The 19,647-nt window shown below is 42.5% G+C and overlaps 1 protein-coding gene across 4 annotated transcripts in view; it reads left to right on the top strand.

The window, feature by feature from the left end:
* The window catches only part of FBXL20 (F-box and leucine rich repeat protein 20), a 138,558-nt gene that overhangs the window by 81,095 nt on the left and 37,816 nt on the right, over positions 1–19,647 (top strand). For all 4 annotated transcript variants that reach the window (XM_024235075.3, XM_024235078.3, XM_024235079.3 and 1 more), the window contains exons 3-6: positions 12,923–12,977; positions 15,499–15,573; positions 17,479–17,573; positions 19,366–19,434. In XM_024235075.3, the coding sequence (XP_024090843.1) occupies positions 12,923–12,977; positions 15,499–15,573; positions 17,479–17,573; positions 19,366–19,434 (294 nt within the window). The remainder of the gene's footprint in view (positions 1–12,922; positions 12,978–15,498; positions 15,574–17,478; positions 17,574–19,365; positions 19,435–19,647) is intronic.

The following is a 19,647-nucleotide window of genomic DNA, read 5'->3' as shown; positions in this document are numbered from 1 at the left end:
TCTTTGAGCACTCACTTGCTTTCTATCACAATGTGTTCCAGGCTCATCTTACATTTTCTCTGCCCTATTTCTCCAAGGAGCCTTGATTCCTTCTACTAGAAAGAAATGTTTAGAAGCCAGTATCTGGGAGTTAAATACCATTGCCATTGAGGGGTTATTGCTCCAGGCCCTCTTAGTAAACAGAGCTCGAGGGGGAAGAAAAAAATATATATGTGTGTGTGTGTGTGTGTGTGTGTGCGCATGTATGTACATGAACACGTGCATATATGTACACAATTTACATGTATGTTTATATCTGTATATATTGAGAACTATGTTTCTGTTAATATACTGGTATTTCCAATTCCAGTCCAACACTGCATAATTTAGTCTAGTTTTCTCCCTTTCCAGATTCACATCTCCCTTTGTAACAGAAACCTGACTTCTGTTGTGGTTAGTGTTTTTTTGTTTTTAGAGATAGGATCTTGCTCTGTTGCCCGGACTAGACTGCAATGGCATGATCACAGCTCCCTGTAACCTTGAACTCTAGGGTTCAAGTGATCCACCTTGGCCTTCCCAAAAGCTGGGATTACAGGCATGAGCCACCTTGCCCATCTTTGTTATGGTTAATGTATTTTATTATTTACTCAGTTCCCCTGATTTTAACCAATTTCACTCTACAGTTGCACTCTCTCTCTCTCTCTCTCTCTCTCTCTCTCAAAGATCCACTCTTCACTTCATTGGGTTCGGGCACTTCTTGCCATGCCACCTTCCTCCTGTTGCACAGACAAAGTCCTGCTTGGGTTCTAAAACCCACACTAGGTTTATCCTCTATGTGGATGCCCTTCTCACCTTACTTTGTCTCTGACACTCTACCCAAGACTGCCCATTCACCCTGCTTGTGTCCCAGTATCTCCTGCTAGGTCACCCTCCTCAAGGGTCCTCTCCTCACTCTGCTTGGACTCTGACGTATTGTTCAAGCCTCTGCACCCAATCTCTAACCTGGCATTGATACCTACCTTGCTATGCCCCTCCTAATGGCTTTAGTACTGACTCTTTCAACAAAGGAAGGGAAGAGGAAGAAAACATGTACCTATATGTTTTAAAGACATGTACTATATATATATATAAATTATTTAAACTTTGTCCATTAATAATCTTCCCTCCTGAGGTAGTTTGTGAAAACCTTACTAAAAGCGTACTGCTTTCAATAAGCACATGAAAAGATGCTCAACATCGTTAGCCATCAGGGAAATGCCAATCATAACAACAATGGGGTACCAATTCGCACTCCCTAGGATGGCTGTAATCAAAAAGTGTTGTCAAGGATGTGGAGGCCGAGGCAGGCGGATCACCTGAGGTCAGGAGTTCGAGACCAGCCTGGCCAACAAGGCGAAACCCTGTCTCTAGTGAAAATACAAAAATTAAGCTGGGCACAGTAGCCCACCCCTGTAATCCCAGCACTTTGGGAGGTTGAGGTGGGCAGATCACTTGAGGTCAGGAGTTTGACACCAGCCTGGCCAACATGGTGAAACCCCGTCTCTACTAAAAATACACAAATTAGCCGGGTGTGGTAGTGTACACCTGTAATCCCAGCTACTTGGGAGGCTGAGGCAGGAGAATCGTTTGAACCAGGGAGGTAGAGGTTGCAGTGAACTGAGATCGTGCCATTGCACTCCAGCCTGAGCAACAGAATGAGACTCCATCTCAAAAAAAAAAAAAAAAAAAAAAAGAAAAGGATATGGAGAAATTAAAACCCTCACAAATTGCTCGTGAAAATGTACACTACAGTGTACACTGGTACAGCCACTGTGGAACACAGCTTGGCAGTTTCTAAAATCTCTAAATATAGAAATACCACATAACCGGCCAGGTGTGGTGGCTCACACCTGTAATCCCAGCACTTTGGGAGGCCGAGGCAGGTGGATCACTAGAGGTTGAAAGTTCCAGATCAGCCTGGCTAACATGGTGAAACTCTGTCTCCACTAAATATGCAAAATTAGCTGGGTGTGGTGCCTTGCACCTGTAATCTCAGCTACTCAGGAGGCTGAGGCAGGAGAATCGAATCTGGGAGGCAGAGGTTGCAGTGAACCAGGATGGCGCCACTGCAGCCAGGTGACAGCCTGGGTGACAGAATGAGACTCGGTCTCCCAAAAAAGAAAACAAAAAGCAACGAAATACCACATAACGTAGCTATATCCAAGAGAACTGAAAATATATTCACACACAAACTTGGAATGCTTATAGCAGCATTATTTATAATAGCCAAGAAGTTAAAATAACCCAATTGTCCATTAACTGGAGAATGGATACAGTAGAATATTATTCAGCCATAAAAGGAATGAAGTATGAATATGTGCAACAACATGGATATATTCTTTAAAATTGTGCTAAGTGAAAGCCAACACAAAAGTCTTCATTACAGTATTATTCCATTTATATGAAATGTGCGGAATAGGCAAATCCATAGAGAAATAATGTTGATTAGTGGTTGCCAGGGGCTTGGGTGAGGAAGGGATAGAGAGTGACTGCCAACGGGTACAGGGAATCTTTTGAGATTGTTGAAATGTTCTGGAATTACATAGTGGTGATGGTTGCACAACACTGTGAATATACTAAAAAAACCACTGAATTATGCACTTTAAAGTGTGTATTTTAAAAGGTAAATTTTGGGCTGGGCACTGTGGTTCATGCCTGTAATCCCAGCATTTTGGGAGGCCAAGGTGGGCAGATCACTTGAGGTTGGGAGTTGGAGACCAGCCTGACCAACATGAAGAAACCGCATCTCTACTTAAAATACAAAATTAGCTGGGTATGGTGGCGCATACCTGTAATCCCAGCTACTCAGGAAGCTGAGGCCGGAGAATCTCTTGAACCCAGGACGTGGAGGTTGCTGTGAGCCGAGATTGTGCCATTGCACTCCAGCCTGGGCAACAAGAGCAAAACTCCGTCTCAAAAAAATAAAAATAAATAAATGTTTGTTATGAGGGAAAAAAATAATTGCTGTAGTAGCTAAAACCCTGGCAGCCTACCCCACCAATTCTTTTATTTTGGTTTCTAAAGATAATTATCTCAGCCAGGCGAGGTGGCTCACACCTGTAATCCCAGCACTTTGGGAGGCCGAGGCGGGCAGATCACTCGAGGTGAGTAGTTTGAGACCCGCCTGGCCAACATGGCGAAACGCTGTCTCTACTAAAAATACAAAAATTAGCTGGCGTGGTGGCAGGTGCCTGTAATTCCAGCTACTTGGGAGGCTGAGGCAGGAGAATCACTTGAACCAGCGAGGTGGAGGTTGCAGTGAGCTGAGATCGTGCCATTGCACCCCAGCCTGGGCAATAGAGTGAGACTCCATCTCAGAGAAAATACAAATTAAGAAAAAAACAAAAAAGATGGCCGAGCACTGTGGCTCATACCTGTAATCCCAGTACTTTGGGAGGCCAAGGCAGGCGGATCATGAGGTCAGGAGTTTGTGACCAGGTTGACGAACATGGTGAAACCCTGTCTCTACTAAAAATAATAAAATTAGCCGGGCATGGTGGTGCGCGCCTGTAATTCCAGCTACTCAGGAGGCTGAGGCAGTAGAATAGCTTGAACCCGGGAGACGGAGGTTGCAGTGAGCCGAGATCGCGCCACTGCAGTCCAGCCTGGGCAACAGGATGCGCCTCCATCTCAAAAAAAAAAAAAAAAAAGGTAATTATCTTCATTATCAAATATATGGAATAAATAGAATTTAGGCCGGGCAGAGGCAGGTGGATCACGAGGTCAGGAGATGGAGACCATCCTGGCTAACATGGTGAAACCCGTCTCTACTAAAAATAAAAAAAAAAAATTGCCGGGCGTGATGGCAGGTGTCTGTAGTCCCAGCAACTCGGGAGGCTGAGGCAGGAGAATGGCGTGAACCCGGGAGGCGGAGCTTGCAGTGAGCCTAGCTCGCGCCACTGCACTCCAGCCCGGGGGACAGAGTGAGACTCCATCTCAAAAAAAAAAAAAAAAAAAAAAGATAGAATGTAAAGGGTTGCTAAATAATATTAAATACTTAGACATACTAGATGTGGAGTGGTAGAAGGGATTTAAGTGCTGAGGCTTATATCCATCTTACTAGGGAGCCAGATTAGAACTGGAAAGACTAAGTTCTTACTACTTTTTTTTTTTTTGAGATGGAGTCTAGGTCTGTCTCCCAGGCTGGAGTGCAGTGGCACAATCTCGGCTCACTGCAACTTCCGTCTCCTGAGTTCAAGCGATTCTCCTGCCTCAGCCTCCCGATAGCTGTGATTAGAGGTGCCTGCCACCACACCCAGCTAATTTTTGTATGTTTAGTAGAGATGGGGTTTCACTTTGTTGGCCAGGCTGGTCTCAAACTCCTGACCTCGTGATCTGCCTGCCTCGGCCTCCTAAAGTGCTGGGATTACAGGTGTGAGCCACCATGCCCAGCCAGTTCTTACTGCTTTAATAGAGGAACATAGTGACTATATTTGTCTTCTCCTTTTAATTTTTTAAATGCTCTAAAACGTTCAAATCCAGGTGAAAAGCTAACTCAATGACATCTTAATACTTAGAACCCCTTCAGGACATTCTAAGAACAGAATTAGGATTGTTGAGATGTGTGTTTAATGGTATTCCTAGGTCTGCACACACATCTGACTACCAACCTGATGTTTCATGTCTGTCTATTGTGCTTTATTTCATAGAGAAGCTTTCTCTTGAAAGGTTACTAAAGTCTAATTAGGTTCATTGCTTGTAAAGCCTCTCACCTGTGACTCCTGCCACCCCCATATAATATTTATAAAAATTGCTCAGGGGTTAGTGATGTTTTGGCAAACCTAAGAATCTTTAGATTATGAAACTCCTCATAAAAGTACAGTTTAGTGAATGACAGGAAAAAGCAGCATTTCATCAATGCAATGTTTGTTACATTAGATAAATTTTTTGTTTTGGGAATTGAGTTACCTAGATTGGAAGTATAAATGTTTATTTGGGAGTAGAGTTGGATAATCGATATTGAAGAAGATAGAAAATTTATTAAGGAGAACCATCAGAGTGGTAGCAAATTTGTCTCAAGGGAAGAAGAAAGGCATACAACCTTTCCTGGTTATTTGATACCCTCCCTTGCCTGCCACTTAGAAACTGAAAAGGAAAAAAAAAAAGAGTCTTAATAGAGAACCCAGGTAAGACTTGGAAACAGAGAGATGAAAAATAAGAAAAAATCAGAAATGCTTAAAAGAACAGTAAAGTGTAATGAAAGAAGGGAAAATAAATAATATGACAGGTAAGGAGAAGATAAAATACTGCAGCAGCTAAATTAAAAAGCCGAAAGTTTCGTTACTGAGCAAAAGAGGCTTGCTGCTTGATGCACTCAAAACTAATACTGTGACACAGGGGGTTTTGTTTTTTTGTTTGTTTTTTAGAAACAGGCTTACTCTGTTGTCCAGGCTAGAGTACAGTGGCGTAATCATAGCTCACTGCAACCTCGTACTCCTGGGTTCAAGTGATCCTCCCACCTTGGCCTCTGGAGTAGCTGGGGCTACATATACATGCATACCACCATGCGCAGCTGATTTTTTGTGTTTTTTTTTTTTTTTAATTTTTGAGAGGGAGTCTCACTTTGTTGCCCAGGCTGGAGTGCAGTGGCGCGATCTCAGTTCACTGCAACCTCTGCCCCCCTGGGTTCAAGCAATTCTTCTGCCTCAGCCTCCCAAGTAGTTGAGATTACAGGTGTGTGCCACCACACCTGACTAATTTTTGTATTTTAGTAGAGACTGGGTTTCACCATGTTGATCAGGCTGGTCTTGAACTCCTGACCTCAAGTGATCCATGCACCTTGGCCTCCCAAAGTGCTGGGATTACAGGCTTGAGCCACCATGCCCAGCCTAATTTTTGTGTTTTTTTTGTAGAGATAGGGTCTCACCATGTTGCCCAGGCTGGTCTCAACCTCCAGGGCTCAAGTAATCCTCCTTGCCTTAGCTTCCCAAAGTGCTGAGGTTATAGGCATGAGCCACTGTGCCTAGCCAACACTGAGTTTTTGAGTAAAGGAAAGATTTTTACTGCAAGTTGACTAACACATAGACAGGAGTCCAGCTCAAATCTGTTGCCCTGTGCTGGCTTTAATGCACTAATTTTATTAGAAAAGGTTTAGGGGATGAATTCTTAGATTAGCAGGTAACTGGCGGAAGGAAAGGGGAGGTCTGGAAAGTCTTCAGGCATGCATGGCTGTCTTTTCATGCTACCTCATGGATTGCATGTGCAAATTCAGGGGAAGTTAGTATGAAACGTGATGGAAATTCCAGCTGTGACATCAGCAAACTGGTTCTGTGCAGACTCAAGTTGGACGCATTGGTTCCAGCTGATGTCACCCAGTTTTGTGATCTTACAAGCAGAAGGAGTTTCAGCAAGTTGTTTCTTTTTTTTTTTTTTTTTTTTTAATTTGTAGACAGGGTCTCATTCTGTCACTGGAGTGCAGTGGGGCGATCTCAGCTCACTGCAACCTCTGTTTCCTTGATTCAAACAATCCTCCCGCCTCAGCCTCCCGAGTAGCTGAGGCTACAGGCACACGCCGCCACACCCAGGTAGTTTGTATTTTTTGTAGAGACATGGTTTTGCCCTGTTGCCCAGGCTGGTCTTGAACTCATGGGCTCAATCTCAATCTGTCTGCTCTCTTCAGCCTCCCAAAATGCTGGGATTACAGGTGTGAGCCACCACACCTGGCCTAAGTTTTTTTCTTCTTCTTCTTCTTTTTATTTTTATTTTTATTTTTTATTTTTTTTGAGATGGAGTCTCGCTCTATCACTTAGGCTGGAGTGCAGTGGCATGATCTTGGCTCACTGCAACCTGCGCCTCGCAGGTTCAAACAATTCTCCTGCGCAAGTAGCTGGGGTTACAGCGTCCACCACGCCTGGCTAATTTTTGTATTTTAGTAGAGACGGGGTTTCGCCATATTGGCCAGGCTGGTCTCGAACTCCTGACCTCAGGTGATCCGGCCGTCTCGCACCATTGCGCTCCAGCCTGGGCAACAGAGCAAAAACTCCGTCTCTAAATAAATAAATAAAATAAAAATAATAGACAAACAGCAGGTACAGACCTTGACAAGAAGGAAGAGAAATCTCAGCATGTATAGAAGTATAAGTCCTAGTTTAAGTAGTCCTTCAAAAATAGATCTTATTCCTGATGGGATCCATGAAAACAAGCTTTTAAATATATATATCCAGGTTTGTTAGAGGACACTTAGAGATAATTCAGGACTCAGTCTGAATTATAGACAATAACTCAAAAACAGTGGTCGGGGTTGGAATCTGATACAAGGTATAGTTTTCTTTAGAAGCATAATATTTTTCTCTTCAGTCCCTTATTTCTATCAAAGACAAATGGTAGTAATCAATTTGTGTGCAAAGTAACTTTTAGTCCTATTATACCTGGCCTGATTATTTGCATAACGTGCAACAAGAATAGTGATTGGCCATATAGACACTTTTTAAAAAAAAATGACTTTGCTGGAACTTTTTAATAAGGAATCCTAGACTTTTAAAAGCCTCAAGGCTTTTACTAAAATACAAAAATTAGTCAGGCGTGGTGGCACACGCCTGTAATCTCAGCTACTTGGGAGGCTGAGACAGAAGCCTCAAGGCTATGCCTATAATACTTGTATGAATGGGTGTATTCCTCTCTACCTTTTAAAAAATTTTTTATTGTAGGCCAGGTGCGGTGGCCCACTCCTGTAATGCCAGCACTTTGGGAGGCCAAGGCGGGTGGATCACGAGGTCAGGAGATCGAGACCATCCTGGTTAACACGGTGAAACCCCATCTCTACTGAAAATACAAAAAATTAGCCGAGCGTGGTGGTTGGGCGCCTGTAGTCCCAGCTACTCCAGAGGCTGAGGCAGGAGAATGGCACAAACCTGGGAGGGGGAGCTTACAGGGAACCAAGATCACGCCACTGCACTCCAGCTTGGGTGACAGAGTGAGACTCCGTCTCAAAAAAAAAAAAAAATTTTATTGTATTAAAATTTTTTTTAAATTTTTTATTTCCCACCATTCCAATAGAAACCTATTTTTTTTTTTTCTTTTTTTAAGAGACAGTCTGGCTCTGTTGCCCAGGCCAAAGCATAGTGGGGTGATCACAGTTCCCTGCAGCCACTAACTCCTGAGCTCAAGTGATCCTCCTGTCTTAGCCCCCTGGATAGCTAAGACTACAGGCGTGCACCACAATCCTCAGCTAAATTTTTTCATTTTTACAGAGTCGGGGTCTCACTGTGTTGCCCATACTGGCCTCAAACTCCTGGCCATGGGCCAGGTGTGGTGACACATGCCTGTAATGCCTGCACTTTGGGAGGCCAAGGTGGGTAGATAACCTGAGCCCAGGAGCTCGAGACCAGCCTGGGCAACATGGCAAAACCCTGTCTTTAGGAAAAAAAACAAAACAAAAAAACAAAAAAAAAAAGATCAAACCGTTGGCCGCAAGTGATCCTCCACCTGCCTTGGCCTCCCAGAGTGCTAGAATTATATATAGGTGTGAGCCACCATGCCTGGCCTGGCTTCCCCTAGACTTAGAATACAGTTGAAATCATTTACTATGTCCACAAAGTCTTTTAACTTTTTTTTTTTTTTTTTTTTTTGAAATGGTGTCTTGCTCTGTCGCCCAGGTTGGAGTGCAGTGGAGCGATCTCAGCTTATTGCAACCTCTGCCTCCCAAGTTCTAGCGATTCTCCTGCCTCAGCCTCCCAAGTAGCTAGGATTACAGGCACGTGCCACCACACCCAGCTAGTTTTTGTATTATTAGTAGAGACAGAGTTTCACCATGTTGGCCAGGCTAGTCTTGGAATCCTGACCTCAGGTGATCTGCCCGCCTCGGCCTCCCAAAGTGCTGGGGATTACAGGTGTGAGCCACTGTGCCCAGTCTTTTTTTTAACATATTCTGACCCTTGACTAACAGAACTTTGCTCAATATCCTCATCTATAAGATGGAAATGCTAATAGTACCTATCTTATAGAATTGTTTTAAGGAGTCATTGGATTAGTATGTAAATTTACACACTTAGAATGATGCCTGATACATAATTAAGAACTCAGTATAGGGTTGTGCTGCTGCTTCAGTCCAGCTTCACTGTCTATTCTGATCTTCAAACATTGCTTTGTCATACACCCACTATTTCGTCTCCTGGAATGCTCTTCTCCCTAGATCTTGGCAATCTGTTTCCTTTGATCATTTAGATCCTAAATCAAATACCTACTCCTAGGGGAGGCTTTCCTTGACCACCCTTCTATCACATTACTCAGCTTTATGTTTTTTATAGTACTCATCACTAATTGAAATTTTCTTATATATTTCACTTATTTTATGTCTACCTCCAGCCCCTATGCCATGAGTTACTTAACAGTAGGGACTTAAAACAGTGCCTGTAGATAGCAGGTGGTAAAAATGTTTTTCGAATGAAACTCACCACCCTCCAAATCAGAATGCTTTTCTTTCCTTTCAGGCAAGCTGAAAAATTATAACCACAGTTTCAGAGATTGCTCATCATTTTAACTAGATGTTTCCCCCTTTTGTATCCACCTATCCGGTTCTCCGTAGAGAAGGCAGATTCTCTAGACATTATTCACTATAATTGGTCTCTGGGCTTTTATTCAAGGATTTTCCTGTCCCTTGCTGGTGTCTTGCTGAGATTGCAGGATATAGATCAGTTATATTTGTTTTCCATGTTGCTCCTTGCTTAACCCTCCGAGCTTATTTAATTTATTATCAGTTTTAAACAGTCCCTTACATGGGCCTCTATAGTTGGAGAAAAATAAAAATATCAGAAATCTGTTAGAGGAAGTAAATGTGTAAGAAAACATAAGGGAAGATTCTTGAAACCAGTTCAGTTGCTATTAATAGTTTTTCTGACATTAGGCAAATATTTCAATCACCAAAAGCACTTTCTGCTTCAAAACTGAAAATATTTAAAATAGTGTGATACTGGCATAAAGCAGACATAGACCAATGGAATAGAATAGAGAGTTCAGAAATAAACCTTCACATATATGGTCAAATGATTTTTGACAAAGATGCCAGGACCATTCAGTGGGGAAAAGTACAGTCTTTTCAATAAATGGTCTTGCAAAGACCTGTATCTAAGAACTAAAATTATAAAATCTTTGGAAGAAAACAGGAGAAAAACTTCATGACATTGAGTTTAGCAGTGATTTCTTGGATTTGACACCAAAAGTTCAGGAAATGAAAGAAAAAATAGATAAAGTGGATTACATCAAAATTTAAAACTTGTTTTAAAGCCGGACGTGTGGTGGTGGGATGCCTGTAATCCCAGCTACTCGGAAGGCTGAGACAGGCGAATCACGTGAACCCAAGAGGCTGACGTTGCAGTGAGCCGAGATTGTGCCACTGCACTCCAGCCTGGGTGACAGAGCAAAACTCCGTCTTAAAAAAAAGAAAAAAGAACTCACTCTGTCACCCAGGCTGGAGTACGGTGCTGTGATTGTAGCTTACTGCAGCCTCAAAGTGAACACAATAGATCCTCCTACGTCAGCTTCCCAAGTAGCTGGAACTACAGGCATATACCAGCATGCCTGGCTACTTTGTTTTTTTTGTTTGTTTGTTTTTTGAGACACAGTCTCACTCTTGTCTCCCAGGCTGGAGTACAATGGCACCATCTCGGCTCACTGCAACCTCCACCTCCCAGGTTCAAGCGATTCTTCTGTCTCAGCCTCCCGAGTAGCTGGGATTACAGGCGCCCCCACCACCACGCCTGGCTAATTTTGTATTTTTAGTAGAAACGGGGTTTCACCGTGTTTGTCAGGCTGGTCTCGAACTCCTGACCTCAGATGACCCACCGACCTCAGCCTCCCAAAGTGCTGGGATTACAGCCGTGAGCCACCGTTCCCAGCTTAATTTTTAAAATTTTTGTAGAGACAGGGTCTCACTGTATTTTCCAGGCTGTTCTCAAACTCTTGGCCTCAAGTTATCCTCCTGCCCTCACATCCCAAAATGGTGGAATTACAGGTTTTAGCCATCATGCCTAGCCAAAGCTATGTTTTTTCTTTTCTTTTTTAAAATAGGGAGCCTCACTGTGTTGCCCAGGCTGGTCTTGAACTCCTGGCCTCTAGCAGTCTTTCCACTTCAGCCTCCCAAGGAGGTGGGATTATAGGCATGAGCCACCTTGCCTGATCTCCCATTCACTTTTATTTCCAGGATTCCCTGACCTATTTGCACAGGTAGCTTATGGTGTGGTTTATCAGGCTTTAAGCAAATAACTTATTGGTCTGCTTCAAAATAAATATTTATTTACCTTCTATAAGGCTGAGAAAAATTCTAGACAGTAAATATTTTCTAACATTGCTGTGTTAAAGGAGTCTTGTAATTTATTAAATTACAATGAAATATGTAGAGATCTAACTTTTTTTAATTTATATTTTATTTTGTTTCTGGGTTTTTTTTTCTAGACATTTAACATTTTTCATTGCTGTTTTTTAGGCTTTATTAAATTATCTTTTTTCCTTCATAACTGTAAAATACTTCATTAAGATCCTTCCCAGCAGGAGCTGGGTGTGGTGGCTCACGCCTGTAATCCCAGCACTTTGGGAGGCTGAGACAGGGCGGATCACCTGACATCAGGAGTTTGAGACCAGCCTGCCCAACATGGTGAAACCCCATCTCTACTAAAAACACAAAAATTACCTGGGCGTGGTGGTGGGCGCCTGTAATCCCAGCTAGTTGGTAGGCTGAGGCACGACAATCACTTGAACCGAGATCATGCCACTGCACTCCAGCCTGGACAACCAGGTGAGACTCTCTCAAAAAAAAAAACAAACAAAAAGAACAACAACAACAAAAAATTAGCTGAGCATGGTGGCATGCGCCTGTAGTCCCAGCTATTTGGGAGGCTGAGGTGGGAGAATCACCTGAGCCTGGGTGATTGAGGCTGGAGTGAATGGAGTGAATGATGACTGCACCACTGCATTCCAACCTGGGCAACAGGAGCGAGACCTTGTTTCAAATAAAAAAATCCTTCCCATCCAAGCATGGTGGCTCATACATATAGTCCTAGCACTTTGGTGGTCTGAGGCAGGAGGATTGCTTGAGCTCAGGAGTTCAAAACCAGCCTGCGCAACATAGGGAGACCCTCATCTCTACAAAAAAATTAAAAAATTAGCCAGGCTTGGTGGCATGTGCATGTTATCCCAGCTACCTGGGAGGCTGAGGTGGGAGGATGGCTTGGGTCCAGGAGGTCAAGGTTGCCGTGAGCTGTGATTGTGCCACTGCACTCAAGCCTGCGTGACAGAGTGAAACCCTGTCTTCAAAACAAGACAAAACAAAAAAAGATCCTTCCCCTAGCTTATTTCTTTTGATAATTTTAGGTGGGAATTTTTTTTTTTTTACTTTAAAAAAACCAGCTAGAGATTATTTATTATCCTTTGGTGTAGGTAATTGAACTTGGTCAGCATCTGTGTGTACATTATCAAGTAAAACATTTTTTCCCACTGTGTTTTATATGGGCAGTATTATCTTCACGGATTGCTCAAGCATTTTGTGTGTTTATTCTAAAGAACTGCCTTTGTGTGTGTACATACATGTAGTCAGTTATTTCTACGCTAAAATCAAGAGCAACTACTTTATCATACTGGCTGGGTGCAATAGTTCACACCTGTAATCCTAGCAATTTGGGAGGCCAATTGCTTGAGCCCTAGAGTTCAAGACCAGCCTGGGCAACATGGTGAAACCCCGTTTCTACAAAAAATTAAAAAGTAGCCAGGTATGGTGGCAGGCATCTGTAGTCCTAGCTAGTCAGGAGCCTGACGTGGGAGGATCACCTGACCCCAGGAAGTCGAGGCCGGGGTGAGCAGTGATTATGCCACTGCTCTCCAGCCTGGCTGACAGAGGGAGACCCTGTCTCAAAATAAATAAAGGTCAACTACTTTATCATACAATAAAATCTGTCTTTCTCTCTTTTCTTTTTAGGATATTTTCTTTTCTAGATGTTGTTACCCTGTGCCGCTGTGCTCAGGTCTCCAGGGTAAGTATTGTTGGCATAGTTACAGGGGGACCCCTTCTTCACACTGATGATAACAGCCTCTTTCATAGGCCATCCATTTATTTTAGGTTTACTTGTATGTTTTCATGTTTTAAAGGAGATTATTTCACCAATGACATACCCAAACCCATGTAAATTTATGATGGGATTCTACTATATATACTGTCTCTGACTTTTTGTATCTCTTATTTGCGTAATATAAACAGGAAACATTTTTGATGAAAAAGCAATAAACATGCATATTAAAAGTTTAGACTTGACTCAAAATTGTGATGAAATCTTGTTTTATTATGTTTTCCTAGTTCATTTTTTTTTTTTTTTAACACAAGGACAATTTTAATCTTGCATTTTCCTGTAGTAACATCCACTGCTGGCTATCTATGGATTGAAACTGCATTTGCTAAGAACTGTGAACATGAAGAAACTTTACATGAAGTCACATGTTGATGCAGGCACACAGACATCTTCCAGCACCAACAGAATACATGCGTAACACATAACAGATAGTCTCGATGGATAAATATGCTTCACCAGTAATTCTGTTTAGTAAGATTCACAGTTAATGCAGAATCGGGGCTTGCAGTGAGCCAAGATCGTGCCACTGCACTCTACCCTGGGCGACAGAGCGAGACTCTGTCTCAAAAAAAAAAAAAAAAAATAGTTTCAGAGAAATGATAGTATCTTTTCTAAGTCCCAAATCACCATATCACAGTTGTAAGTCCTACCACGTGATAGGATATAGGTAGCAAAGAAGTACTGAACTAAGGCTGGGCCTGGTGGCTCACACCTATAATCCCTTCACTTTGGGAGGCCAAAATGGGAGGATTGCTTAAGGCCAGGAGTTCAAGACTAACCTGGGCAACATAGGGAGCCCTATCTCTACAGAAAATTTAAAAAATTAGGGCTGGGTGCAGTGGCTCACACCTGTAATCCCAGCACTTTGGGAGGCCGAGGTGGGCGGATCACGAGGTTGGGAGATAGAGACCATCCTGGCTAACACAGTGAAACCCCATCTCTACTAAAAATACAAAAAATTAACCAGGCGTGGAGGCGGGCGCCTGTAGTCCCAGCTACTCGGGAGGCTGAGGCAGGAGAATGGCGTGAACCCGGGAGACGGAGCTTGCAGTGAGCCAAGATTGTACCACTGCACTCCAGCCTGGGCGACAGAACGAGACGCCGTCGCAAAAAAAAAAAAAAAAAAAAAAAGCCAGATGTGGTGCATGCCTGTGGTTCCAGCTACTTGGGAGGCTGACGTGAGAGGATTGCTTGAGTTGGGAAGGTCAAGGCTGCAACTGACCCATGATTGAGCAACTGCACTCCATCCCAGGTGACAGAGTGACACCCTGTCAAGAAATACATATATTTCTCTCTGTATATATTCTATATATAGAAAAAGAGAGTGAGAATAGAGCAATATTCAGAGTACTGTCGCCTTTGATGTTTGGTTTTACCTTCATATTTTTCCAGATAGAAGGATTTTTTTTAAGGATCATATTTTTAAGCATAGAAGAAAGACTTGCTTTTCATAAACTGAACTTTTGTCTCATTTTGGGATTAGAAACTAGAATTTTCCAGTTAGAAAACACCTTCTGGCTATGATGCTTATCACAACGTGCCCTTTCCTTAACTTCTCTAATTTAAGTGTGCGTGGGCTGGGGGAGGGAGGGTTAGTCTTGTTTTTTGTTTTTTGCTAAGGTCTTGCTGTGTCACCCAGGCTGGAGTACAATGGTGAGATCATGGCTCACTGCAGCCCTTACCTCCCGGGCTCACCTCCCACCTTAGCCTCCGGAGTAGCTGGGACTACAGGTGTGTGCCACCACACCTGACTGATTTTTTTAATTTTTTCCCCCCAGATGAAGTTTCACTCTGTCGCCCAGGCTGGAGTGCAGTGGCACAATCTTGGCTCACTGCAACCTCCGCCTTCCAGGTTCAAGTGATTCTGCTGCCTCAGCTTCCTGAGTAGCTGAGATTACAGGCACGTGCCACCACACCCGGCTAATTTTTGTATTTTTAGTATAGACGGGGTTTCACCATGTTGGCCAGGCTGGTCTTGAACTCTTGACCTCAGGTGATCCACCCGCCTCGGCCTCCTAAAGTGCTGGGATTACAGATGTGAGCCACCACGCCCGACCAACTTTTTAAATTTTTTTATAGGGATCGGGTCTCACTATATTGCCCAGGCTGGTCTGGAACTCCTGGGCTCAAGTGATCCTTCCACCTTGGCCTCCCAAAGTGATGGGATTATAAATTTGAGTCACCATGCCTGGCCTAAGATCTTTTGTAGCTGCTAGTTTCTGGTACCCACTCGTTTATGAGATTATCTAATTGGAGAATACAGTATGGGTCGGGAGTAAGACACATCATTTGGGAGTAAGTGGATAGGGCCTGATAAATTTTTGGATCCATTTTAGTCATTAGTTGGTTGAATTGTGAACTTGAATATTGCTGCCTTTTCTCCTTAAGTTTAGCTTCTGCTCATTCTGTCTCTTTTTCTTTAAAATAGGCCTGGAATGTTCTGGCTCTGGATGGCAGTAACTGGCAGCGAATTGACCTATTTGATTTCCAGAGGGATATTGAGGTATAATTATGTGCTGTGTGGCCCCAGTTTTCATGTTAGTAATTACAGCATGGAACAGATCAGCCCTAGCCATATTAATCTCATTTTCCTTAAAGAGAGGAACTATTATTTTCAGTGCATCTGAACTTTACAGGAACCCCCAAAGTTCCCAAGAGTTTCTGCAGTTTTTGAGAATGAGCCAGATTATTTCACTGAAATAATACAATTACTTAGTATTAATAGGACTAAATAGGACTCTTTGGTCTTGAAATAGGACTAAAAGTTTGTTTTTGCAGTGGAAACATTGAATCTATGTTTGTTTATTTTAGTGAAGACATTTTATATTTGTTTACTGAAAAATAAATAGAGTTATAACTTTTTGGGATGGCGTTTGTATATATTTTTTTGAGATATGTGTTTTGGTTCTTGAGGAGCCAATTTCTTGTGGAGAACGAAGGTTGAATGAGGCCAAAGCCATTTATTGAATTGTTTTTGCTAGAGAGAGAGGTTTTTTCCTCCTCTCACTTTTCCCCCCATGTTTTATCTCCTAGTATAGCCTATTATCTATAAAATGGAGAATGGCTTACACTTAAATTATTTTAAACTGAATTTGAACTCTGTAGTTCTTATCCTTCTCATCAGGAAGGTAGAAATAGTAGCTTCTTCATGGCTTCTTAAGGATTAAACGAAGTTTTTTGAGGGCACGTGGGATGGCTTACGCCTGTAATCTCAGCACTTTGGGAGGCCAAGGTGGGCGGATCACCTGAGGTCAGGAGTTTGAAACCAACCAAAGTGCTTTTAAAATAATATCCACTAGCATTATATGGGATTTTGTTTTTCACAATTCTATACCCTTCATGGATGTAAATATTTAAAGCAACACCACCCACAGAATTATTCAGCAAGCTTTTGTTTTTGTTTGTTTTTGAGACAGAGTCTCATTTTGTCACCCAGGCTGGAGTGCAGTGGTGCGGTCTCAGCTCACTGCAACCTCTGCCTCCTGGGTTCAAGCAATTCTTGTGCCTCAGCCTCCCAAGTAGCTGGGACTACAGGCGTGAGCCACCATGCCTGGCTAATTTTTGTATTTTTAGTAGAGATTGGGTTTCACCATGTTGGCCAGGCTTGTATCGAACTCCTGACCTCAAATAATTGCCCGCCTCAGCCTCCCAAAGTGCTGGGATTATAGGCGGAATCCACTGCACCTGGCCAGCTTTTTTGTTGTTGTTTTGAGACAGAGTCTTGCTTTGTCGCCCAGGCTGGAGTGCAGTGGAGTGAGACCTGGGCTCACTACAAGCTCCGTCTCCTGGGTTCACGCCATTCTCCTGCCTCAGCCTCCCGAGTAGCTGGGACTACAGGCACCCGCCACCACGCCCGGCCAATTTTTTGTATTTTTAGTAGAGATGGGGTTTCACCGTGTTAGCCAGGATGGTGTTGATCTCCTGACCTCGTGATCCACCCGACTCGGCCTCCCAAAGTGCTGGGATTATAGGCGTGGGCCACCGTGCCTGGCCCCTGGCCAGCTTTTGTTAAATGTTCACTGAGTCTCTACTGTAAGCAGAGTACTATAATAAACATTTTATAAAAGATACAAAAAAAAAATGTAGTTGCTGTCCTTCAGTAGCTGCGGCTTAACCCAGCTAGGCAGTATATATGCATATAATGCCAAAGAGAACTATAGAACATTATTTTCTCAAGTACAGAATATATTTTACAAGTTAAACAAAATAAGAATATGGGGTTTAGGCGTGATTCAAATGATAGGGGTTAATCAGGAAAGCTTTCTCAGGGTAAGTTACAATTTTCCTATTAAATTAGGTCATAATAGAAGCATTTTCTCTTTGTTTATAAATCGTTAAAAATGAGGATGTGTTCTTTTCTAAAGTAATGAGGTGGGTTATCTTTTTGTTTGCCTGTCTCGTTTTACAGGGCCGAGTAGTGGAGAACATTTCAAAACGATGTGGGGGCTTTTTACGAAAGTTAAGTCTTCGTGGATGTCTTGGAGTGGGAGACAATGCATTAAGGTAAAAACATAACTATTGATTAATCGTGAAGAGCAGCACCGTCTCACCCAGAAAAGGCTAAAATCGTTTTAAAATTCCTAAGTTATTAAAAATGCAACCACACATACATTGCTTATAATCTGAAAATATCCAGTAATAAGAAATGTAGTTTTAACAATAAACAAGAACAAGTACTGCCTGAAAAAAACCCAGATTCCCCATCATAAGTGGTTCTTTTGGAGCTTTGAGTAAGTTTTTTTTTAATTAATATTTTTATTTTTATTTTATGTTTTGAGACAAGGTCTCACACTATCACCCAGGCTGGAGTGCCCTGGCATAATCATGGCTCACTGTAGTCTTGAACTCCTGGACTCAAGCAGTCCTCCCCCTCCTGAGTAGCTGTGACTGAAGACGTGTACCACCACGCCTGGCTAAGTTTTAAAATTTTTTTATAGAGTCAGGGTCTCATTTTGTTGTCCAGGCTGGTCTCGAACTCTTGCACTCAAGCAGTCCTCTTGCCTCAGCCTCCCAAAGTGCTGGAATTACGGGCATGAGCCACCACACCCAGCCTAGTTCTTTTTTAGGGTTTTGGTTAACCCTAACCTGGGCAGTGACCCCAGGACTTTGGGAGGCTAGGTGGGAGGATTACTTGAGGCCAGGAGTACAAGACCAATCTAGGCAGCATGGCAAGGCTCCCATCTCTACAAAAAACTTTTTTTAATTAGCCAGGTTAGGTGACATATGCCTGTAAACCCAGCTACTTGGGAGACTGAGGTAGGAGAATCACTTGAGCCTGGGAGGTTGAGGCTACAGTGAGCTGTGATTTTACCACTGTACTCCATCCAGCCTGAGTGACAGAGGAAGACCCTGTCTCTAAAAATAAATAAATAAATAAGCAATCATTTATTTTTTTAATTTAAAATAATTTTTAAAATTATGTTTGAAAAATTTATAGTGGAAAATTCATTTAAGCCAGGTGTGATAGCCCAAGCCTGTAATCTCAGCACTTTGAGAGGCTGATGTTGGTGGATCACTTGAGGTCAGGCTTTCAAGACCAGCCTGACCAACATGGTGAAACCCTGTCTCTACTAAAAATACAAAAACTTAGTTGGGCATGGTGGTGCGTGCCTGTAATCCCAGCTACTCAGGAGGCGGAGGCAGGAGAATTGCTTGAACCTGGGAGGTGGAGGCCGCAGTGAGCTGAGATCACACCACTATACTCCAGCCTGGGTGACAGAGAGAGATTCCATCTCAAAAGAAAAATCATGGCCAGGCTCAATGGCTCACACCTGTAATCCCAGCATTTAGGGAGGCTGAGGTAGAAGGAATATGAAGAGGTGTATAAGGCAGAGTCTAGAAGGGTCCCAGGCACAGGAGCTTCTGTCCCGTGGAGTTGGGGTGTACTACCTTCCTGGCACGTGGTTACATTCACCAACCCAGAAGCTCTCTGATCCCTGTCATTTAGGGGTTTTTACAGAGGTTCCTTGATCGTAGACATAATTGAAGACCAAATATTATATTAGGTTGGTGCAAAAGTAATCACAGTTTTTTGCCATTAACAGTAATGGCAAAAACCACGATTACTTTTCACCAACCTGTAACAAAAGATACTATCACTCAGGAAATTACAAAGATTTCAGGGACTGTATGCCAAGAACCGAGGATGAAGACCAAATACATGTTTTTTCCTTTATATCACAGTATCACAGGTATCAACAATCAATATTACCAATAATAATATATTTTATTACTTTTTTAATGACTGGAATTTTGCCTATTTCATTTGAAACCTCTTTCTTTCTTTCCTACAAAGAACCTTTGCACAAAACTGCAGGAACATTGAAGTACTGAATCTAAATGGGTGTACAAAGACAACAGACGCGTAAGTATTTTATGTTTTTGGAGGATAAGTCATAGCCCCTTATGTCTGACTGATACAACCTTTAAATTCAGGCCGTTAACTATATTTAGCAAATTTTATCTTGATTTTGTAGAGGAAAGATATTTTTAAAAGAGAAAGCAACATCAAAGTAGAAATGGAATGAGAAACTTGTTTTGGAATTCTATCTTTGATACAATTTAAGGTGAAACTTTT

The sequence above is a fragment of the Pongo abelii genome, chromosome 19 (genome assembly GCF_028885655.2).
Source record: "Pongo abelii isolate AG06213 chromosome 19, NHGRI_mPonAbe1-v2.0_pri, whole genome shotgun sequence".
Lineage (NCBI taxonomy): Eukaryota > Metazoa > Chordata > Mammalia > Primates > Hominidae > Pongo > Pongo abelii.
The sequence above is the reverse complement of the archived record's forward strand: the minus strand, read 5'-3'. Positions and strand labels throughout refer to the sequence as shown.